Source organism: Protopterus annectens, chromosome 12.part0 (genome assembly GCF_019279795.1).
Source record: "Protopterus annectens isolate FY-2018-M chromosome 12.part0, PAN1.0, whole genome shotgun sequence".
NCBI classification, from domain to species: Eukaryota; Metazoa; Chordata; order Ceratodontiformes; family Protopteridae; genus Protopterus; species Protopterus annectens.
The window spans coordinates 1091497926-1091521510 of record NC_056746.1 but is presented as its reverse complement, the minus strand read 5'-3'; the positions used below and the strand labels follow the sequence as shown (position 1 = coordinate 1091521510).

The 23585-nt window shown below is 41.5% G+C and overlaps 1 protein-coding gene across 1 annotated transcript in view; it reads left to right on the top strand.

Moving 5' to 3' along the window:
• Positions 1-5063: 5063 nt before the first annotated feature.
• Positions 5064-23585, top strand: part of LOC122816993 (serine/threonine-protein kinase Sgk2-like) — a gene marked incomplete in the record, with an annotated part of 364134 nt that continues 345612 nt past the window's right edge. The window contains 1 exon segment of the mRNA XM_044090107.1: positions 5064-5502. Within this exon segment, the coding sequence (XP_043946042.1) occupies positions 5430-5502 (73 nt within the window).

Genomic DNA, 23585 nt, shown 5'->3' with positions numbered 1-23585 from the left:
AAGCACACAGAAATGCTAAAGGTTGCCTCTCTTCAAGGAAATCACACACAAACAGACGCACACACTTGTCAAGGGCAGGATTCAAACCCATACCTAACTGGTTTCTGATACTACAGGAGTACGCATTTACACGACGTGCTATTCATATTACTTATTATTGTTGTTGAGGAATGGTAATTTTGCAATGGCAAAATGTGTTGCTTTTTATGGATTTCAAGGCTTCCTGTCTGCTAGAGGGTTTCCTTCCTAGGTCTGTTGCAGATACAATGTAGCCTTTTAGGGAATTTTTAAAACCTTGCAGAAGACACCAAAGCTGTCCACTTGTTTTCTACTGCTTCAGAATGGATACAGAAAACAAACTCATCACCTTAGGCCTGCTTATGAGCTAGATTTTTGAATGCAAAGATCTCAGACTAAGTATAATTTAATAAGTAAAATATATAAATAATATATATGAATGAGCTCTTGCACAAGCTGAATAAAAATATATTGAACATGGAGTATAAACTCCAGTAACCTCTGGCGTTCTGTACTCACGGGTGGCGTATGGGATATCGCAGTCCAACAGTTCAAAATAAAACTTCAGAACCATTTTGGTATGTATAACTCCAGCTGTTAGTCAAGTTGTCTGTGTTGTGATGTTGTGATGTCATATTTCCTGAGCAGTTATGTGCTCAGAATCTGAGAGTTAAGTACAAAGGAAATGTCTACTAAAACAAGGAAATGGGAAGGAACATCTTGCTTCTGCAAAATACTGATGACCTTTTTAAGCTCAAGGTAATTTGAGTAAAGATTAAAGATATTTTAAACATGGGTCCAGTGCAAGAGATAGTTAAAGTGATGCCACTGATTCCCAAGGATACTAGAGGTTTTAGTTGAAACGAAGATGTATAGAAAGCATATATATTACAGAAACTTTCCAACATTAGTGGGGTCTGTAGTAACAAGTGAAACAATGATGAGAAGGGTAGATGAATCCCTTAAGCAAGCAATAACTGAACAGAACAAGGATTCAGACTATTTAAAGAATGGGTAACTTGTTCCCAGGTACCATTGCAAAAATATGGTAATTAAGGAGACGTTTCCCAAATCAGGAAGCAGTACCATATGCAATACTTTCTGTCCATTAGTGTTTAGCAACTAGTTCAAAGGTAATAATACTGGCAGTCCTTCAGTAAAACATGCAGACAGTGAAAAATGACTGCAGTTCAGAAGCATCACTGAGATGAGAGGGTGGTAATACAAGTGACAATCTTGCAAATGGATAGGAAACAGGAAAACAACAAGGACTTCTTCTGGTCATGTTTTCAATAAACTAAGTAAGAACTAAGATAGAAGAACTAGACTTTTAGGAAGAAAACGGAAACCACCAGCTTACAACAAAATCTCCTATAATGAAAATGTGCCAGCTAAATGCATGTTCATTTTTTGGTGTATAAGAACATACGGTCTTTGTTGTCAGTCTATCACAGACCATCTGCCTTTATAGTAAAATGATATAGTAAATTAAATATATATATATATATATATATATATATATATATATATATATATATATATATATATATTTATATATATGTGTGTGTGTGGAACTGCGATGGTGCTGCTGCGGTAGCATTGTTGCCTCACAGATACATGTTATCCTGTTCAATTCTCAGCTAGAGCGTCTTCTGTGTGGAGACATGTGTGAATGGGCATATCTTCGTTGAAGATTGTGCATCAGGGCTGGCAACTCGGCACGTAAAAATATACTGCCAATCATTAGCGGACCGGAGTTCCGCTGTGGCAACCCCTAACCAGGAAAAGCCAAAAGACTCAACAATATATGTGTGTGTGTGTATTTTATTTATGTATGGGTCTATATCACATAGTCGAACTGCAATAAGTTCGACTATGTAAATATTGAACCCAGAAGTTCACATTGCAATAATGTCGAACACAAGGAACAGTGATTTTTTTCCCAGGAAAAAAATCGCTGTTCCGGTACAAAACCAAAAAACACATGTACACTTCAAACTATTCCTAATGTGGGGGGCTGTGCCCCCCACACCCCCCTACTTAAATATACCAACTCCAAGATCACACCACAGTGGAGGAAATAGCAAAGCCACGGAAATGGCCCACCAAATTATTTTCCTTCGAAACAATTCGGTGTTCCGCGGCTTCGCTATTTTGATATTTCAAACTTCCCAGTTCGATGTTATGGTGTTCGGACAATTGCGCATTCGAACTACTAATATAGAGCCATATATAAACATACATATACACAGACATATATATATATATATATATATATATATATATATATATATATATATATATATATATGTATTTTATATATACATATATATATATATATATATATATATATATATATATATAATAAACACTTGTATTATATAGGGTGGGTCTAATACTGCAGTTGTGGTGCTACGGTAGCGTTGTCGCCTCACAATAAGACGTTGTCCTGTTCGATTCTCAGCTAAAGCATCTTCTGTGTGGAGACTTGCGTGAATGGGCGTACCTTCGTTGAAGGTTGTGCGTCAGGGCTGGCAACTCGGTACATAAAAATCTACTGCCAATCATTAGCGGACCAGAGTTCTGTTGTGGTGACTCCTAAAAGCCGAAAGATACAACAACATTATATAGGGTCTACTGCAGGTGCTCATGTGCTGGTAGCTCATGGTACACTTTCTCTCTGCCACTTGCTCAACAAAGTAAGTGCTCTAACTCCCAGTAGCCCAGTCTCCCATTCTACATAGCTCTACCAACAAACAATCCTGTAAACTACATAGCCCTTGCTGTACCAAAACCTCCCACCCAGTTCCCAGACTGAACTCCATGGACTCTTACCATAACCCTCCACTCCCCCTCCATAATCTTAGAGTCTCTGATAGCTCCCTAAGCCTGAAACTCCAACCCCCCCAAATTGAAATTCCAAGATCACTCCCCAGCCCTAAAAACTCCCTTCCCACTCCCTAAACCTAAAATTCCAACCCTGGTAAACCTAAATTCCCCAATCCCTCCTTAAACCAAAAACCTCCTTCCTGTTCTCTAACCCTAAAATCCCCCTCCCACTAACTAATCTCAACCCCCCAGCTCCCTCCCCAAAACTTGATTTTTGTTTGTAGGTGAGCAGTGCTCCCTCCCCACAGCTGCTTGCTCAAATTCACATTTATGCTCATGCATGAGTAGCAGCCTAGCTGAGCTCCAAGTTGCTCAAGTCCCTGGCTTTGATAGTGAACCCTATTATAGGTCTACTACAGGTGATTGCATGCTAGTAACTCTTGGTACACCTGCTCGCTGCCACTTGCTTGAAAAAGCAAGTGTTCTCACTCCCAGTAGTCCGAGTTCATGTTTATACATTTTTTTAAATTATCTTGTCTAGGTTGACATGCTTAAAGTATTTAGGGTCTCGAACTTGTGCTTCATTATGTGATCAGGCTTCTGAATCTACATAGAGCTACCAGAACCTAAACCCTAAACTTAAAACTCCCACCCATTTCCCTACTCAACTTCTTGGTCCCATACCTTAAGCCTCCACCCCCCTCCCTAAACCTAAAGTCCCAGATTGCACCCTAAACCTAAAACTCTAACTCCCCTCCCTAAACCTAAATATCTGATTGTTCCCTATTTCTAAAACTTCCTTTTCACTCTTTAAACCTTAAAGTCCAAACCCTCTGCATGAACCTAAATTCCCCCTATTGCTCCATAACCTTACAACTTGTTTCCTGGACCCTAAACCTAAAATTCATACCTCCTCCTAACCTTAAATTTGCTTCGGAAACTTAAAACTCCTTTCCCACTCCATAGCCCCAACCCCCCCCCCCCCTTTTACTCTCTAACCCTAAAACCCCCTTCTGCCCTCTTTCAAGTTTAGGCACAAGCAGCAGCCTAGCTGAGCTACAAGGTCCTGAAGTCCCTGGCTTCAAGACACTGTTTTTTGAGTGCTTGGGATTTTAGTTGCTGTAGCAAACCATATATAAACACACACACACACACACACACACACACACACACACACACATAAAATAGATGTTCATATACATACATAATGTGTGTGTGTGTGTGTGTGTGTGCATGCATGACAGTCACACTAAAATTTTGACATTCTGGCTGCAGAAAGTCAAAGTGTTTCAGAGAGATATTCAGAAAAAAAATGTACTCGGCCAAGTACAAAGAGTTTGCCTGTTTACACCCTTTGTTATACCCTCATATTATACACAAACCCTTTCAAGAGGGAGCGACAGACAGTGGCATCAAAGATGACACGCGTATGTGCAGCTTGTCTAGTTTCTTCCACTCAAAGTGTCTAGGTTCTCACGCTTGGCCTGCATCACTATCCGATTATGCCCCTGCATCAGTGTACCAGATCACAACTGGACCCGGTCAGAAACATTAATTTGGAGCTTACATGCACACCTATTTGCTGAACTTCGGTGGCTAGCCTCTACCAAGGATATGCAAATACTGCCACCATTCTGACCTTCTTGGATATGAGATGGAGCCGAACCTGTATCACTGGCATTATAGATGTGAAGTATCCTCATGCATTATCCACTTCTAATGTAAATGTAGCAATTAATTGATCTGATGTATTTCATAAAGCCAGCATTCCTTTACATTTTATAATATGGCATGGCTAGACTTGTTTTACTGGAGGCCAACAGAATAGCTAATCTCTTTTCCACCCTGGGGTATTATCCCCCCCCCAAAAACAAACAAACAAAAAAAAAAAACACTTATTGACTTTTACTAGAAGCACAACTTTTTTTATTACAAAAAAGTTGTTAATTACATCATCACATTTAGGGGATTGTCCTACAAGACCCCCCACTCCCTCCCCGCCAACGCTTGGGGCAATTTGAGTTCCGTGATTCCCCATCTAAACTTTGCAACAAACTGTTAGCTTTCAAATTTATATGAGGTGGTTGCAGAGTTAACAAACTGCAAATGAAAACCTTTGCTAGTCTCGTCTAATTGACGTAGAAACAAAAGTTCTGGTACATGGGTATATTTTATTCATGCATTTTAACATTTTTCTCAGTTTCATCTCATGCAAACGGTCTGTCTTCTTCCTATATCTTGTATGTATACAGTATATAGTTTTAATTATAATGTACGTTTTTATAGTAGCTACTGGTAATGCATTTCCTGCCTGGGCGCAGTGGACAGAGCAGCTTTATCTTTGGCACCGATCAGGAGCCACGTGGGGATTGTCTTGTCAATTGCTCTTTTGTCAGCTGCCAGAATTGTAACAATTAGAAGGGGGACTGGGGCGTCAAGCCTCCCAGCAACCACCCCCTGAATCATTTAAGCAGCTAAGACAAGTCCATTACGTACCGCATCCCTTCACCAGAGAGGACGGCAATGTGCAGTGCTTGGCTTTAAAAAAGAACCTGCCCGGTGTTCCTGGATATCTTCTCACTATGGACAGTGATGACAGAACTCCCGTCTGCCTGGATTACTCAAAAATTGCAGTAGTAACTAGCTTTTTGACAGGTTAGAGTTAATTCATGTTACCTTTTAAGCCTTCTTGCAATGTTCTGATTTTCTAAACTAATTGCTGAGTACCTTAACTCCCACAGGTGGGACTTTGTTAATGGCGGTTTATCCTAAACTAGAAGTTAATTCGGAGTTGGAATCCTGCTTGCCCAGTTATTTTGCACTGCTACATTTGGTGGTCTCTGTGAAGAAGCGGAAGATTTCTTCATGGAATAATCTTTAAAATGGTTGATAGAATTAATCCTCTGCAGCGGAATTTTTCTGTGAAGGACAATTTTTATTAGGTGCAGAATCATGTTAGTTAAATATAATTACTTTCCTATCTAAGAGTGCGGCTATTTTTCGTCCCTCTCCCACAAGCTCTTACAATGGACGATCCTGTGTATTGGCTGTACCCTTAATATATGTTAACTTTTCCTCACCGATGTAATAATTGCTGGTGGTAAGAACTTTCCATGTGTGTTGTTTTGGGCAGGAATCTTATAGCCTGTCCTCTCCGATTTAAAAAGAAAGGTAATTCTGTTAGAGGTGATGGACCGCAGGTGTTCGACCGTTCCTATCTTCCAACCTTATTATACTGCGATTACAAGACGCATCGGATCAGTGTTTCTGTGACAGACGTGGTGTTGGTGCAGCCTGAAGACTGTTTTACTTTTTTGATATTAGGAGGGCTGTTTAGCGGATAATTACGCTGCGTTCTATTGTGAGTATTGTTAACGAAATAAGTGTTTGGAACTTGTTGAAACACGCCGTGCTATCTTCGCCGCTCAGGTATACATGGTTTCCTAAAACTATGTCCAACACGCCATACTGAAACGTTTAAAACATTTAAAGTACTCATTTAATGTTTTTTCCACACCAGCCATGTAGCAATTGGGCATTATCAGGTGCCCAGATTGTGGAACTATATTCATTTTAATCTGTGCCGTGAAAAGGGAGTAAGATGTCCTGTCCTTATTATTTAAATATCCCAATTTTCAGTTTGATCCTTGATGCTTAGGTTTTTCTTTGGGTCTCGGACGTGCAAGTGTTTAACCCCCGATTTGTTTGGTCTCTGTTATGCAGTTTTGGAAATCTACGGTTCGTCCCTCTGTCTTGGGGAGTGAGGTGTGTAAAATATCGCGCAATTTTCACGGCTATGTCTGATCCATGTGGTAACACTGACTGTGTGAAAGACGCTTTCAATGTGTTACTTCGACGAGGAACATGAACTTTTTAAGACCCCAAATGAGGTACACTTGAGAGGGAGGGTGGGGGTCAAAGTTAATAACGTGCAGCTTTTTTTTTACTCTTTCCCTTCCTTAAAATATTTTCTTGAATGCCTGCTGGTTAGGGTTGCCACGTTTTCAAATGCCCAAAGTGGGACATTTTCTGTAGAAATGTCAGATTTTCCAGGAAAAAAACATACCCACAGCCAATGCAAAGTACAAAACTTTACTTTTTTGCACAAATAAAAGCCTATTCTAGTAACATTTGAGCTGCTTATGCTACTTCAATTTAACATATAAGAGTTTGATATATAAAATTGTTTTATGCAAGTATTAAAGAAAAATTAGGAAATATGTTTGTCCTGAAATCTCAGGACATTTGCTATATTTTTTTTTTTTTTTGCAGGACACAACTGCCCAAAGAGGACTGTCACTTGCAAAGTGGGACAGGTGGTAACCCTACTGCTGGTGTATGTAGTTGACCCAGTACTTGCTGTGACATCATTTTGTGGTTCTGAAGTTCGAACAGCAGTGATTCTAAATCTTAAGTACACAACCTTTTTGCCAATTTATTTGCAACTTTAGCATCAGGATTGTAAAAACAAAGTGCATGGAAGAGTAACCGTTCCATGTCTCTGTAATGGAGTAAGGGATCTTTGTATGTCCAGATTAAAATACTAGTTAAAGGGGTGAGGTACTTAAGTGGCTACTGCAGCATTATATTTAGATGTATTTCTTGGTTAACTAATTTTATTTCCAGTGTACTGTCATAACTAATGATATCCTTACATTCACTGCTGCAGTATTCCTTGCAAATGGGATTCCCTGCAATGAAGCCCACCGTCCGGCCAGTTTACCAAAGTCTACTGTTGCTTTACGGTATGCTGAATGTCGCCTGTACACTCCTTGCGTGAAATAGGGCATAAAGGTAACATTCAGGCGTACCATCTCAGAACTTTTTGCTGCCAGTCCGAACGCTGTTTTAACAGTTATCTGTTACCTCAGTCTTTTTGCAGGTGTCCATTTTGGGTGTTCAGAGGGAACCACGGTTGACTGTTTCCGAGGGGTCTAGAGGGGTTCTGCAGCTTTAGGGAAGAGGTTCCCACTGCAGTTGTGGAATGCTGTCCTGAGTCTGTGCCTTCTTGGGTTTCGAGGACAGATGTCCCCTTAAAAAAACAGAAAACTAAGGTTTTTATTAAATTCTTATTTTGGAAAGTAGAGCTGTTTTCACTGGTCTTTTATGTGGTTTCAGAAAACTAATCCTGTTTCTTCTGCTCTTAGTGATCTACAAAGCGAGTGGCAGGCCTCTTTACTCGGGGTTTATTTAATGCTTTGCTTCTGTTTTGAGGCCTCCTCAAGGGGTGTCAGTTCCTGCTCCTCCTTGGCCTTCCTCAAGGCCCAGAGGATTGCATTTTTCTGAGGTGGATTCTGATGACTCCCTTGCTTATTCTACCCAGATTTCTTCTCCTTTTAGACTGGACTACGGGTCTGAGGAGGAGGATTCTCGTACTCTAAATTCTTCTGAGGAAGTTTCTTTTCGAGACACTATCTCTAGGATGATGGAATTTAAGTGGATTGTGCCCAGGTTTCGGACATGAGTTACTGCAGATGGAATCTCCTAAACCTTTGGACATTCCTCCTCTGTCTTGCCTGCTTTATTGGAAGCGTTTTTTTTTTTCACTGCCTCTAAAGCCCTGGATTCTCTACCCCCTGCTCCCAGGAAGTCTGATAGGTTTTATAGGGTGGCTGAGGATTGTTCTTTTTTGTTTAAATGTCCTGCTGCTGACCCCTCTGCGGTGTCTGTAGTCTCTGATAAGCCATCTCAATTCCTTTGCTCGTCTAAGTTACTGCCTTCTGAGAGTAGAACCATGGATAGGCTGGGTAAGATGGTTTTTACTTCAGCTACCCTAGCTTTTAGGGCTACTAATTATCAGACTCGTATGTCTTGGCTGTTCTTTCTCAGGCTTGTCAGATTCTTTCTGATCTTCCAGATTCTTTTTTTTTTTTTTTTTTTTTTTTTTTTTTTAGGGCTGCTGCTTCTGGTTCGGTTCTTAGGATGATGTTGATGGATGCTCCTCTGGATAATACTCTTTTGTTTGTTGAAGCATCTGCTGGTTTATTTAAGTCCCTTCAGTACAATGCGAAGGCTTTACAGGAGCTTAAGCATGTCATTGTTTCTCCTGTGCCTAAAGTTTGGTGAAACTACCCTTCTAAGCCAGCCTTTGTTTGTGGGCAGACTCGCCCTCCTCTTAAAGGTAAAAAAGTTAGTAAACAGACTCCTTCCTAAGGCCACTCGGACTGCATGGATTCTTAAGCCTTCCTTTCCTGACAAACCAGGTGCTGTCTTAACTATCCACCCGTTCCCAGCTGTATTCCCCTTTCTCTTTTCCTGTTTGGCTCTGAATAATCCAGGATTCTTTGGTTCTGTCAGTCATGTAGCAAGGGTACTTATGGGTGTTCCTCAGCCTCCTTGGAAGCAACTTCCTTTTTTTCCCCAGAGGTTTGAGACCTGTTGTCTCTGGGTACTATTTAAGAGGTGCCTGCGTCCCAAAGGGGGAAATGGGTTTTATTCAAGAATGTTTCTAGTGACCAGAATAGAAGGTATTTGAGACCTATTCTAGACTTCTCCCATCTGAACACCTTTTTGAAGGTGCCTTCCTTTTGGATGTTGTCCATTCAGTCCCTTTTTCCTCTCTTGCTCCCTCAGGCCTTTCTGGTGTCTCTGGACCTCAAGGATGCTTATCTCCATATTCCGATCCATTCTCTGTTGCTAACTGGCATTTTCAGTTCTGTGCTTTGCCCTTTGGCCTTTCTTCTGCCCCAAAGGTGTTCACCAAATGCTTTGCTCATGTGATTGCCTTTTGCAGACTTCAAGAGATCCAAATGTTTCCTTATTTGGATGACCTGCTGATTCAAGCATCTTCTCCAGAGGTCCTCTTGCAAAATTTTCATTTTACCATTTCTGTTCTTTAGAGCCTGGGTTCACCGTAAACTTCAAAAAGTCTTCCCTAACTCCTTCTTGGGATCCTGTCTTTCTGGGTTGCAGGTTTCAAAGGGTGCCAATGCTGGCATCCCTGCCTCCTCCAAAGGTATTAACACTCATTTCTTTCTCTCTTCTTCCCCTGGCCTCCATTACAGCCAGGGAGTTTGAGAGCTCTGGGGTTCATGCCTTCCACTGCTCCGATGTTCCCTCTGGCCAAGCTCCACATGAGGAAGTTCGGTGTGGCTTTAGCATGTGCATCCTCTAGTTTCCTGTTCCTCTTCTCCTGTGTCTCAAGAAATAACTTCTGTGGTGGATTCACCAGTTGTCTGAATCCAGGGCTCCCTTTTCAGCCCTCCTGTTCCCTCTCAGGATCTATTCCGATGCTTCAGATGTGGGATGGGAAGCAATGTTTGGCTCCCTGAGGGTTCAGGGGTGTGGTCATCTCGTCAGCAGAAGGAGCACATCAAAGAGAAGAGGGCTCTCTTATGCTGGCTTTTTAGGACTTTCATTCTCTCTCCTCTCTGGGGCCTGTCAAGGTATTCACAGGCAATACCAAAGTCATGTGGTATATCAACAAACGGAGGGGTATGAGATCTTGCCGTCTTTGCTGGCTGGCACTTCTGGTATGGGATCTGGCTATCCAATATCTGGTGACTCTTCAGGCAATTTACATTCCTTCAGATTGGAATGTTGTGGCAGACTATCTGAGCAGATCCTTCCATGTGAAGCATCCATTCGTGGGGCTGCGTGATGTTTCCTGGCATTGTTCACCAGTGAGGTGCTCCTCTAGTAGATCTTTGCTTACCTCTGAACAGACAACTTCCTCTGTTTTGTGCCAGGAGTCCCATGTCCTCTGGTAGGAAAGGTGGATGCCCTCTCCTTTTCTTGGAAGGGGATGTTTCTTTATGCATCCCCTCTCCTCCTGAGAGTCCTGCTAAAGATTCAACAGGATGCTCCCAAAATCCTGATGGCTCCTTTTGGCCATGACAGCACTGGTTCCCTCTACTTCTGCATCTAGCCAGGGGCAATCACAAGTTACTTCACAGGGTGGATCTCCTCACACAAGATAAGAGGTCTCTCATCCATCCCCATCTGTCCACTCTTCAACTGACACTGTGGGTGATAGTTTTGATTCCTCATAGACACCTTTTTTCTGAGGATGTGCTGCATGTCTTGCAGGAGGCCAGGAAACTACTACTAGGAAATCCTACTTATCTAAATTTTCTATTTGGTGTCTTTCTCGTGACCTGGACCCACTTTCTGTGGATATTCCTTTGGTTCTCTTACTTGTGAGTTGCTCAATGCTGGTTTGGCCTATTCTTCTGTTAAGGCCCACTTATCAACTCTTTTTGTTTGTCTGCCTTAAACTTCCCTGTTAGCTAAGCAATTTCTGAAAAGTGTCCTTAATATTATACCTTCCAGGAAGCCTGTTCCTCTTCCCTGGGATCTTAGTTTCATTCTGGAAAAAATAACTCCTTTTGAGCCTGCTGTTTCAGCTTCCTTGCAGCATTGTTCTTGGAAGACCGTTCTTTTTGTTATCTCTTACTACTTGCAGGAGGGTGTCCGAGTTGCAAGCCCTTATGGGTTGTCCACTTTTTTTTGATATTTCATGAGGACAGGGTGCCCTTGCCTACTAATCCTTCTTTCATGCCCAAGGTGGTTAATGAGTTGTCACTTCAGTCTATTAATTTGTCTACTTTTTCTCCTCTCTGCAATCTGACAGTGAGAAGGTATTACATACATTAGATGTGCATCTGAGCTATCAGAATCTGACCAGTTATTGTTTCCTTTCATCCTAGATCTTTAGGTTTTTCTGTTTCCAAGCAAACTATTTCCACTTGGATTGCAAAGGCTATTTCCATTTGTTACACTTTTTGTGGCGAGAGCCTTCCTTCTGTAAAGTCTTATTCCACTAGAGCTATGGCTTCTTCTGGTGCCTTTTATCAAATGCTGCCTTTTTTCAAATGCTTGGACACTAATTCTGTTCTTGAAGCTGCTACCTGGACTTCTCTGCATACCTTTACAAGGCATTACAAGTTGGATGGCATCTCCAGAGCTGGTTTTTCTGCTGCCATTCTTCATGGCTTCTTGGAGGGCTCTGCTGCTTCCTCCCAAGTTTCTTCTTGAACTTTGACACTCTCCCGTTTTGTTTCTTCTTGAACTTTGACACTCTCCCGTTTGTGACTGCAGCAGAAGAATGTAAGGACATTTCTTCTTGAACTTTGACACTCTCCCGTTTGTGACTGCAGCAGAAGAATGTAAGGACATAGTATAGTTGTGTAAAATCTTACCATAATGGTAGATGTCCTTGCCTTCACTGTTGCAGTATTCACTCTCACTCTCCTGGATGTGCACGTTTTTCTTGGACTGCTGTTCCTACTGGGGCAATCAGTTCTGAGGATAGTATGCCTGAATGTCACCTTTATGCCCTACCCCACACAAGGAGTGTGCAGGTGAGTGTCATTCAGTGTACCTTAAAGTAACAGTAGACTTAAACTGGCCGGATGGTGGGCTTCATGGTGGGGAATCCCATTTGTAAGGAATACTGCAGCAGTGAAGGCAAGGACCTCTACCGTTGTAAGATTTTACACAACTGTATTTTCTGAAGGTACTTTTTAATCGATCACTTGTATATCCTTAACTATTCATAAGAAAAACAAAGAAATGCAGTGGCTTTTATTAGCATTGTGCTCTTACAGCGAAGTTGGGTACTTTCACATCTAAATGTACAGATAGTGGATACTTTCCAGTCCAGTGCTTTGAAAGTAAATAGGTGGAATAAGTCTATGCCCATTGTGTAAGGTGAGGCACTGTTTTGCAATAATGAAACTGCAGTTGTAACATGCTGGTCTGAAAGAGTGCTGCTCAATTTTTATCTTTTTTTTTATGCACACTGCAATTAAATTGCAGATATGACTTTTTGTCTTTTGGAAACCTAATGTAGTATGCTTAAAGATTATAATGACTACTTAAACCTCGTGTAGTGCATGACAAGTATAGCTAATTCCAAAACTAGCTGCAGAAATGTCTGTGCTGTTTTGAAGAGAAGTGGTGAGTAGCTGCAGACATGTCTGCTTGTGCTGTTTGAAGAGAAGTGGTGATGTTGCGTTGATCTTTTCTTTGTTTCTGTATCTTTCCCTACTCACGAGCTTGGTCAGTAAGACATTTCAAGGTGTTGCTTGTGCACATGACTGTTTTTGTGGTCATGCTGGAATCTGTATTCATGCAGCCCAAATATAGTAGGGAGTAGTACTAAAGCTAAGCTGGAAGGGGTGAGTAGGCAGTATGATTGGTGGGGAATTGCTTGATGAATAGATTATTCTGTTTCAAGAGCTTTAGCTAGATTACTATAATGCATTTTCTGTTTCAAGAGCTTCAGCTAATTACTGTAATGTATTTTGTCCAGACTTTGCACTGTAATTTAATGTTGTAAAAGCAATGCTCCATTATGTTTTGTGCATAAGTTTAAACTGAAGCTGATGCTTGTCTAATGCAATATGACTGGATTTTGTAGAAATCATTTGTATTGTATTCATTTTGCCAACTAAATGTAATTTGACTGGGGATTGATTTATGTATGTAGTGAATGATTTGTATATTGTATAAATATCCTTTTGTATTTGCATTTTGTGAGATTGTGATTTCATGCAAGGTCTGAAAATGGTCCATGTGAGTTAACAAAACTGAATTTGTCCATGAAAACTTGTGCAGTGATCAAAAAATATCTTGGATACAATTTTTTACTTTAGTTTTTGCATATAGTTGGAATAGCAATAAGTTTAAAAACATCCCACACCAGCTTGCAATTGCCAAGGAATTCCCATGTCCAAGCCTTGTAGATGGACTGGGCTATACTTTTTCCAATGCCTCATTTAGAATACAGTCTTCACTATAGTGTTTATGATAAGTGAAGACGATGGCTTTTAAAATCTTGAACCGTAAAGTGAGTATGAATGTTGTGCTGTGGGATTAAATGCACTGCAGTTCTTGACATACTCAAGATGACCCGTGCTAACAGAACAAATCTATTTGGATGATGTCCTTGCATTCACAGCTGCAGTATTAATGACATGGGATTCTGGGCTGCAGAAGCCTGATATCTGGCCAGTCTTCCAAACACTTGTTTTGCATACCTTTTAAAATCACATCACATACTGTATAATGTAGGGCATAAAGGTGACGTTCAGGATTACCAAAAACATAACAACTTTGCCGCCAATCTGAATGCATCTCTTACACAATCGGTCTGTTTCCTTGCATCCGTTTTCTGCATTTTCATTCTCCAGTGACTTCCTATGCCTGTTTGCTGCTTTTGCAAGATACGTGGCCCATTGTGGATTTTTTCTTTTGTGTTCCTTGAGGTTAATATCATCCAGGAAGGGTAAATGCCAGTGTGGGAGACTGATTTCCTATAGAGACTGCCATGATGTCGTTGTTTTTTTTTTTTTTTCTTCTTCTTCTTAGGTGCTTCCATGACAATGCATCTTGTTCTCTTTGTCAGGCGTATGTTCCAAAAACCTTTCACAGTAGACTTCTTCCCTTTCCGTGTATCTTGAGAACCAGCATTTTAAGCTAATCGCTAAAGATACTATGGAAAGAATCTCCCATTCAGTAGGTTAGCTGTTGGGGAATAAGAAGGTAAAAAATTAAGACTGGAATCTTCCACTGTCCAGCCTCTGCCAGTTGTTTCTCCTGAGGTTGTTACAAAGCCAGAGGCTTGCTGTGACCATGTTGGAGGCCGGTGAGGATTCATCTGGCAGGATGTCCGAGGAGGCTTTCTATCTTTTTTTTTTTTTTTTTTCCCAAAGGGGTCTAGGGGAGTTCCTCAGTTTCCAGTTGGGGAAAAAGTACCTGCTGCAGTTCTCGACTGTCATCCTGAATCTGAGCCTTCTCAGGACGTTCCCTTAAAGAAACCTACAATTAAACATGTTTCTTCTGCTTCTAGGGATCCACAAAGTGAGTGTCAGGTTTTACTGGGGGGTGGGGGGTTATTTTCTGCCTTAATGTCCTTTAAAGCCGCCTCATGGGCTTTTCAGTTCCTGCTCCTCCTTGGTCCTAGAGACCAGTATTCTTTTGAAGATGAATCTGATTCTGTTGACAAATCCCAAACTTATTGTACTCTTATTCCTTCTCCTTTGGACTGTGGGTCAGAGGAGGAATCTATTTGTCCTGATCTTCCTTTGGTTGGACTCTGTAGGATGATGCATCTTTTAAGTGTAATTGTACTCTGGTCTGTGGTATCCATAGAGGTACCATGAGTTGCTGCATTTAGACTGCTAAACCTGCGGCTATTCCTCCCGTCTTGGCTGCTTTACTAGATGCTTTCTCTAATGCCTCTCTGGTATCTGATTCTCTACCCTCTGCTCCCAAGAAGCCTAATAGATTTTATAGGGTTCCTGAGGATTGTTCTTTTTTATATAAATGCCCTGCTACTAACCCCTCGGTAGTGTCTGCAGCCTCTGAGCCACCTCAATTACTTCCTTCACCCAAGTTATTGCCTTCTGACAAGGACAGCAGAATTATAGACAGGCTGGGCAAAAGGTTTACACTTCTGCTACCCTAGCTTTTAGGGCTATTAATTCGGACCCATATGTTTTGACTCTTCTCAGGCCTGTCAACTTATTTCGGATATTCAAAACTCCTGAGGGTAAAACTTCTGTTCTGGCCTTTCCTTGGGACTTCTCTCAAGTTCGTCCATTCTATTAAATGTAGTTATGATGCGGTGGATGCCTCTTCTAAAGGTAAAAAGAGTGGCAAATGGACTCCTCCTGCTAAGTCTACTCAACAATTTTCGGGGACTTCCTTCCTTTCTGGACAAACCACATGCTGTATCCATCACCTCCCAACCACATTCCTCTCTCACTCTTTTCTGGTTTGGCTTCAGATTCGTCAAGGGTAATCCATTGTGTGGAAATACTGGCCTCCGTTTATGAGCATTCCTCAAACTCCTCTGGGAACATCTTCCCTTTTTAAAGTTCTCTTGTCTCTGGGTACTGTTAGAGGTGCCTGTGCCCCAAAAGGGGAAAGGGTTCTACTCATGACTCTTTCTAATCCCTAGAAAGAGGGCACTTGCAGACCTATTTTAGACCTCTCTCATCTAAACACTTTTAAGGTACCTTCCTTTTGGATGTTGTCCCTTCAAATTCTGTTTCCTCTCCTACTCCCTCAGGCCTATATGGTGTCTCTGGATCTCAAGGATGCTTATCTCCATATCCCAATCCATCCTCCTTTTTTCAGAAGTTTTTGTCCTGGCATTTTCAGTTCCCTGCTTTGGCCTTTCTACTGCCCAAAGAGTCTTCACCAAATACCTGGTTCCTGTGATTGCCTTTTGCAGACTTCAAGGGATCCAAATATTTCCTTATTTAGAGGACCTGTTGATTCGGGTGTTTTCTCCAGAGACACTTTTGGAAAATCTTCATTTTGCCATATCCCTTCTTCAGAGCCCAGAGTTCACTGTAAATTTCAAAAAGCCTTCCCTGACTCCTTCTCAGGGTCATGTTTTCCTGGGTTGCAGGATTCGTATTGCACCAATGCTCTCATCCCTGTCCCTCTAAATGACACTGACTCTCTCTTTTTTACTCTTCTTCCTCTGGCTTCCATTGCTGCCAGGGAGTTTGAGAGTTCTGGGTTTCATTGCTTCAACATGCTCATCCTCTAGAATATGGCCATTCTCCTTCCTTGCCTCAGGAGCTTCTCTATTGGATTCAGTAGTTGTCTCTGAATCCAGGGATCCCTTTTCATCCCTCTCAGAATTGTTCACGGATGCCTCCGATATTGGCTCCCTAAAGTACATGGGGTGGTGGTCTCGTTAACATAAGGAGCACATCAATGTCAGAAATGAGGGCCCTTCTGCTGGCTCTTCAGGCCTTTCATCCTCTTCTCCAGGGCCTCTCAAAGCATTCACAGACAATGCCACAGTGATGTGGTATATAAACAACCAGGGCAGACTAAGATCTTCACCAGTTGGCACTTCTTGTATGGGATCTTGCTATCAAGTGACTGAGGCAGTTTATATCCCTTCTGGTCAGAACCTTGTGGCAGACACTCTGAGCAGGTCCTTGACTCGTTCCCCAAATGAATGCTTCACAGGGATGTGTTTTTGGGCATTGTTCACTAGTAGGGTATTCTGAAGTGAATCTCTTTGCCACCCCTCTGAACAGACAACTTCCTTTGTTTCTGTGCCAGAGTCCCAGGTCCTCTGGTATGGAAGATGGGTGCTCTGTCATTGGAAGGGGATGTTTCTTTATGCATTCCCTCCCCTTCTCATTCCGAAAGTCCTCTTCAAAATCCAACAGGATGCTCCCAAAATCTTGTTGGTGACTCCCTGTTGGCTGTGACACCACTGGTTCCCTCTTCTGCATCTAGCCAGGAGCATTCATCAAAAGTTACCTCACAGGGTGGATCTCCATCTGTCCATGCTTCAGCTGACACTGTGGGTGATAGGAATTTGATTCCTCCTAGACACCCTTTTTTTATATTGAGACCTCCCAGGAAGCTTATTCCTCCTCCTCCCTGGGATCTTAATTTTTGTTTTGGAGAAATTGGCTAGGGCTCCTTTTTATGCCTGCTGCTTCAGCTTCCTTGCAACATTGTTCCTGGATGAGACTCTTTTTTTTTTTGTTAGCACTTACTTCTGCCAGACAAGTGTCTGAGTTACAGGCCCTTATGGCTTGTCCTTTCTTTCTTGTTTTTTTTTCTTTTTCATGACAGTGTCTTCTTGCACACTAACCCTTCTTTTATGCCAAATTTTTTTTTTAATCATTCTATTAGTCCTGCCTACTTTTTTTCCATTCTCCCCAAACTGACAGCGAGAGGGTGCTGCATACTTTGGACATGCATGGGCAACATAGGCTTGGTCGTATCCAAATATTTTCCATCAAAAAAATCTAATTGGTTATGTTTCTTTTCATCCTAGATCCTTTGGGGCTTGCTGTATCCAAGCAAACTATTTATTTTTCTTGGATTTCTAAGGCTATTTCCTTTTGTTACACTTTTCCAGGCAAGAGCCTTCCTTTTTCAATTGAGGCTCATTCTACTAGAGCTGTGGCTTTTTTTTTTTTTTTTTTCAAAGGTTTGGATACCGCTTCTGTTCTTGAAGCGGGTACCTGGACTTCTGTGCATTGCTTTACCAAGCACTATAAGTTGGGTGGCATCTCTAGGGCTGATTTTGCTAGTTCAGTTCTTGTTTTTTTAGGGGACTCTTCTGCCCTTGCCTCCTTCCAAGTTTCCTCTTTAGCTTTGGCAGTCTCCCATATCGTTAAAAATACTGCAGCAGTGAATGTAAGGACATGGTACAGTTTAAAATCTTACCATAATGGTAGATGTCTTAGCCTTCACTGCTGCAGTATTTGCTCCTTCTCACCATCCCCCTAGTTCTTTACCTTCCTGGATGTGCATGTTACCTCTTGGATTCCTTGGACTGGTGCTCCTCCTGGGGCAATTGGTTCTGTTTTTGGTAAGCCTGAACATCACCTTTTATGCCCTGTGGTACACAGGGAGCATATGGTGACACTTGCCATTCCTTTTCTAAATTCAGAATTCTTTGGAAGACTGGCAGGACATCTGGCTTCCACAGCATGGGATCCCATATCATTAAGAATACTGCAGCAGTGAAGCCAAGGACGTCTACTATTAACATGATAATGACCTGCCACAAACGTACCTTTTTTTCATCCCCACTTTGTGTTTGAGACGCTTGTCCGTATTAACAATTTCCACCTTTTAGCTGGATCAGGAGAGCTGAGCCGAAAAGAAAGCTGCATACGTATTCCTGTAAGCTGGTCATCTCTTCGGCTGCTTACTTGTTTTGTTAAACGCCTGTTTGGGCAAGCTAATGAGAAAGCATAGTCTCTGCTGGTGAGAGAACGTGATTGTGTGTGGTGAAATCTGGATATTTATAAAGGTTAAAATGGCTGCAAGTCAGAATGGGGACCAGCATGATAAGCCATGTTCCAAAGTGTGTGAAGTTTTCCAACAGACTATATTATTTGGCCACATGAACTGAGTTGTTTAATTTGACTTGCATGTTTCACTAAGAGTGCTGGTGCCTGAAGTGGAGGGTCTTAACAACACCAGTTGGAATCCACAGACCACATAACTGCTGTACAGCAAATGTGCATGAAATTGGGTGTGGTGTGTGGTTTTTTTTCCTGCCCCTAACACCAACTAATTTCCTACTTGATCTAGCAGAACGTTTTCCTAGCCATCACACCCTGCTGTGATGCATAAAGCAGTAATATCAGCCTAATTCTGATGATGTCCCTTTCTATCTTCAGAAGTTTTTCCTCACAAACCACAATTCCCACAACAAAAGTCTGTCTTCCCCATGAGTAGATGCTGGATCCTAAGGCAAGTGCCTTTGCTGCACTGACTCTGACTTTGTCTGCCATCATTCACTTCCAGGCTGCCTCCTGAAAGTGAACCTTAATTCAGTCTAGAAATGCTTGATTCCTTTTTGTGAAGTTGATATTTCTTTGCATCCAGTTTTTGTTCAACAGAGCTATTCCTGGTATCCCAGTTTGGACAACTGTCACTGGCTAATAGTGGCATATAAATCTCCTCTCACCATTAGCAGGGATCTGAGTAGGATGACCCTTCAATTACTTAGCCATGCCTGTTTTGGGGGGAAACTTAGTAAATGTGAACAGTTTACTATCATGTACTCAACACACACTGGTGGTAGAGTCCTGTTACGCTTGAAACTATTCCGTGAAGGTCAGAATGCCAAATTCTTGTATACCTGACAAACACTGAAGTTCAAAACTACTTACTGCTGTAGAGTCTCGCATTGTAATGTCGACTGCCTGTGTGTCGAGTACATGATAGGAAACCAACTTTTACACTGTCCAGCACCAGCTGGAGTCTGCATTGCTGTACACAGTGCACACTGTCCAGCACCAGCTGGAGTCTGCATTGCTATACACAGTGCACACAGATTTGAATCGTTCTTTTGGCATACCTCCCAAGTTTCAGGTGTTCTTGGGGGAGTGGCAGGATATCTGCATGGAGAGCATGCAAATTCTACATGCGTTAACTAGAGGTGAGGGTCAAACTCTGTCTTGTGCTTTAAAGATATCAGCCATTATGCCATTACCATAAGCTACAGATTTGTCAGTAAAAATGGTTGCAGATTCTAGTCCATGTACATATGCAGATTAGTTTGTCATGAAATGATTTCATATTTGATCCGCTGTAATAGCGGTTTAGTTAAAAGTTTTCAGATGTGCAGGAAGTAAAATGTCATGAATAAAGTCTCGTGTGTGTCTGTGTATTTGAAACTAGGGCTGCCATACTACCTGGAAATGTCCTCTAGGAAGACTTGATGATGCTGTTTGGGAAATATTAACCACATAATGTTAAACCTTTCAAAGACTGGAAGGTAACAATTCAGGTGTAAATGTATAGAAAACTGTTTCGTATTCTGAAATTACGAAGTGTATTCAATAAGAGTAATTCCTAGCTAGGGAGCCCCAGCTAACCAATTGTCATCCATGCAGAAATGGTTCTGGGATCAGCACAACAGGAGTAGAGACCAGAAGACCCTAATGGGGTTAACAGAATGTGGAGATCTCCCAATATAGAGAGAATTTGTGAGCTCCAGGAGGATCACAAAGCCCCAGCAGAATTAAAGTTGCAGGGTTTGCAGTAATGTGATCTTTTATTAGAATTAAGATTTTTCAAATGTTCACATAAATGTCAGTGGATGGGAATTCTTTCTAGCTGAACTTTGAGTCAAGGTGTTTGAAGCGGAGTTATTTGGTTCTCCTAGACTTTTTGTAAACTGGACAAATTCAAACTTTTTTTTTTTTATTTCTTGATATGCATGTTTTTATCCATATTCTTGACGGGCAAAACCCATGCAAGCGGTGGTTCCCTATTTGTACACCTGCAGTCCTTCAGAGTGTTTGGGTTTTTCTTTGCTGTTGGTGGTTATTATGACTAAAAAAAGGTGTAGAGGGTTCCCCTCACTTGGAAGAAATCGATACCCTCTGCAAAAAATGCTTTTTACCCCCCCCCCCCCTGGTTGTAGCTGTTTTTCTTGTATTCTTAACAGTTCCCCACACAAAGCTGTTGTCTGTGCTATGGCAGCCTAAATGTGCAGTTGGAGGCTTGAGCTTTTAAATGGATAGAAATAGACTGAGGAAAAGCTCATACAGACCCTACTAGCAATATAACATTGCTGTGTTTATGGCCCCTGCCAAATGACTGACTTCTCTGCTGCTTAAATATGAACCCCTGCCTCTCTATAGTATGCACTGCTGCCCTTTGCAGGAAGGGTACACTGATCCTCATAGTAGTATCAAATGTTCATGTGAGGGAGATGCTGCCACTTTGCATCAGGGTAAGATTTCTATATTTTAGTGTGCATGTTGCCATGACTATGCACATTGCTTTTTAAAGCAACTTTGTTTTTGATTTAATGGTGCCTTGTCAGAGTTTTAGGTATAAGTAACTGTATCCACCTTCACCATGAAAGAAAGGGTTGGGGGGGGTGAAAAAAATCCTCCAAGCGGTTGCATATGAAATACTATGGCACTGGAGAAGAGGCTGTAGTACTAGAGTAGAGCATGTGGTCACAAAACTGGATTGAAATGCAATCCAAGATTGAGCATCTGCGCATGGATGCATGGAACAGTTACTGTTTCTATGTATATATACTTGGAGGTCTCCTTAGAAGACTTTTTCGTCTCCAGTAGTGACGACCCTTGTGCTACCTGGTGCTACCTCTTTCCTTCAAGCATACATCTGGTATTGCATTGACAGTCTGCAAGCAGTCTCTTCGGTCTCTCTCTGTTCTGTACCACATATCAGAAGGATGGGCTCATGTTTTTAGTCTGCATGACCAGACTAGTTTTGCAGCTTTTTCTGATGTCTGTATCAGGAGGTTTTGAGTTTGACCTACCACTCTTGGGCATACATTCCTTTTCAATAAGGTGTCACAGTTTAACAGCGTATTTAATAGATGAATTATTCAGGAAAACTGCAGTTGTGTATTCCCACTTCAGGACATAACTGTCCAAATTAGGTCCCTTCTGTGAATAGAGGGACTGGTGGTCACCTTAACCTTTCTAAAGGCTCCTCTTTTTGAAACTCTATACTTTGAGTGAACTGTTGATTCCTAATGCTGGCCTATTGGATGAATCTCTCTAACTTTTTTGGTTTTCTAATATTAATGCTGTCAAAGATTTTCATTTGTACACTCATTTTTTTCATAATGATGGTTTACTGAAGGACTTTAACTGTTAATAGATTTCTAATTGTGCCAAGCTACTTCCCTGAACCCTCCATCAGCTGAGCTCACTTTAATACCTTCACGAACCTAGCTAAATACATTCAGTAATTTAAATCCTATCTACACAAATCTAGATAAATTCACCTCTTACACTCACCCAAGCAATTTTTTAGAGAAGTTAATATAATTCCTTTGGCTCTTTGCAATATGGTAACTCCAGACTTGCTCAGCTGAGTTTATCCAAAAAATTTGAGGATCTTTTATAAACGGTGTTCAAAACACCTCCTCTCATGGTCTCTATAGCATTGCATAGACTACCTTGCCCACCCACTTACCCAAATATATTCAACCTCTGTCTTGCTAAAAGGCCAATGCAGCCCAGTCCATAGCTCCTACTGCTGCCCAATATCCATGCTTCCTAAAAAAAAATTGCACTCTGGTATACTGTTCCAATAATACCACCTTCTTTCCCAGAGAACATGAATTCTGGCCAGGCTGAAGTACCATAACAGCCTTACGAACTTTACCTCACAGATGATAAACTAATGGCAAAAGTAGCTTGCATTAAAAACCCTGAATTCCTCCCATCAGTCTTCTATTGCCTGAACAGGCCCAGAAAGGGGGGGGGGGGCATTGCTGTCGTATACCATAATACTTTATATTGATCCCATGTAACACACCCACTCCCACATTTTGTACAGCCAAAATACTAATGTTCTACTTGAAAATGAATAGCAGCAAAAAACATCTGCATTATAGTCACGTACCCCCACCCCCGGGGTAACAATATCCCAGTAATTGAGAGAATACTAGTCTGGTGAAACAATCCTACTTGGTGATGTGAGCACCAACTGGTTAAGACATCATACATCACCAACAAACAGTATCAACCTATGTCAGCAACTCATTACTGCCATAACCAGACCCAACAATGACTCAGTATTAGACTGGGTCCTTGTCTCTGACTCTAATAAAATCTCCTCCACTGGCACTCTAACAGCATTAGTGATCACCTACTGGCATATATAATTCATAAACCAAACTTGATATACACCACTAAGCAAACCAGACATATATCCCACTTCTGCCCAACTACCTTTAATGATACTCTACGAAATATGTACTGTCCTCTACTTAGACCTACCACTGAATGATGCTGTAGAATTCTTTAACTCAACATTCCTCCAGTACTAGACAATCTCACTCCTCTATGATATAGGAGAATGAAAGGCAACCGGGACAGTTGGCTTACCAAATCCACCAAACTTATGAAAGCTAAAGATAAGGCCTGGAAATTGACATACAAGACCCTGCAGACTTTGCTCAATACAAACATCTGTGTAACCAAGTAAAGCGACTTGTCGTCAAAAACCAACAGAGTATTACATTACTCTGCAAAATGACCATATTCAAAATCCTAAAAAGTTCTAGAGGTCCATAAACTCTTCCTTATACCCAGGCAAAAGTGACGATCCCTTCCCTGATCCAGACACTGCCCCAGCTGAAACTACTTTAACTTAACCTCACTTCAGTCTTCCCATTAAAAAAAATGCTTTACTTTAACTTAACCTCCTGTCTTCCCACTAAAAAAAAAAAAAAAAAAAAAACAAACCTTGATCAAATGCTCCAGATAACTTGCCACCAAAATTCCTCCCAA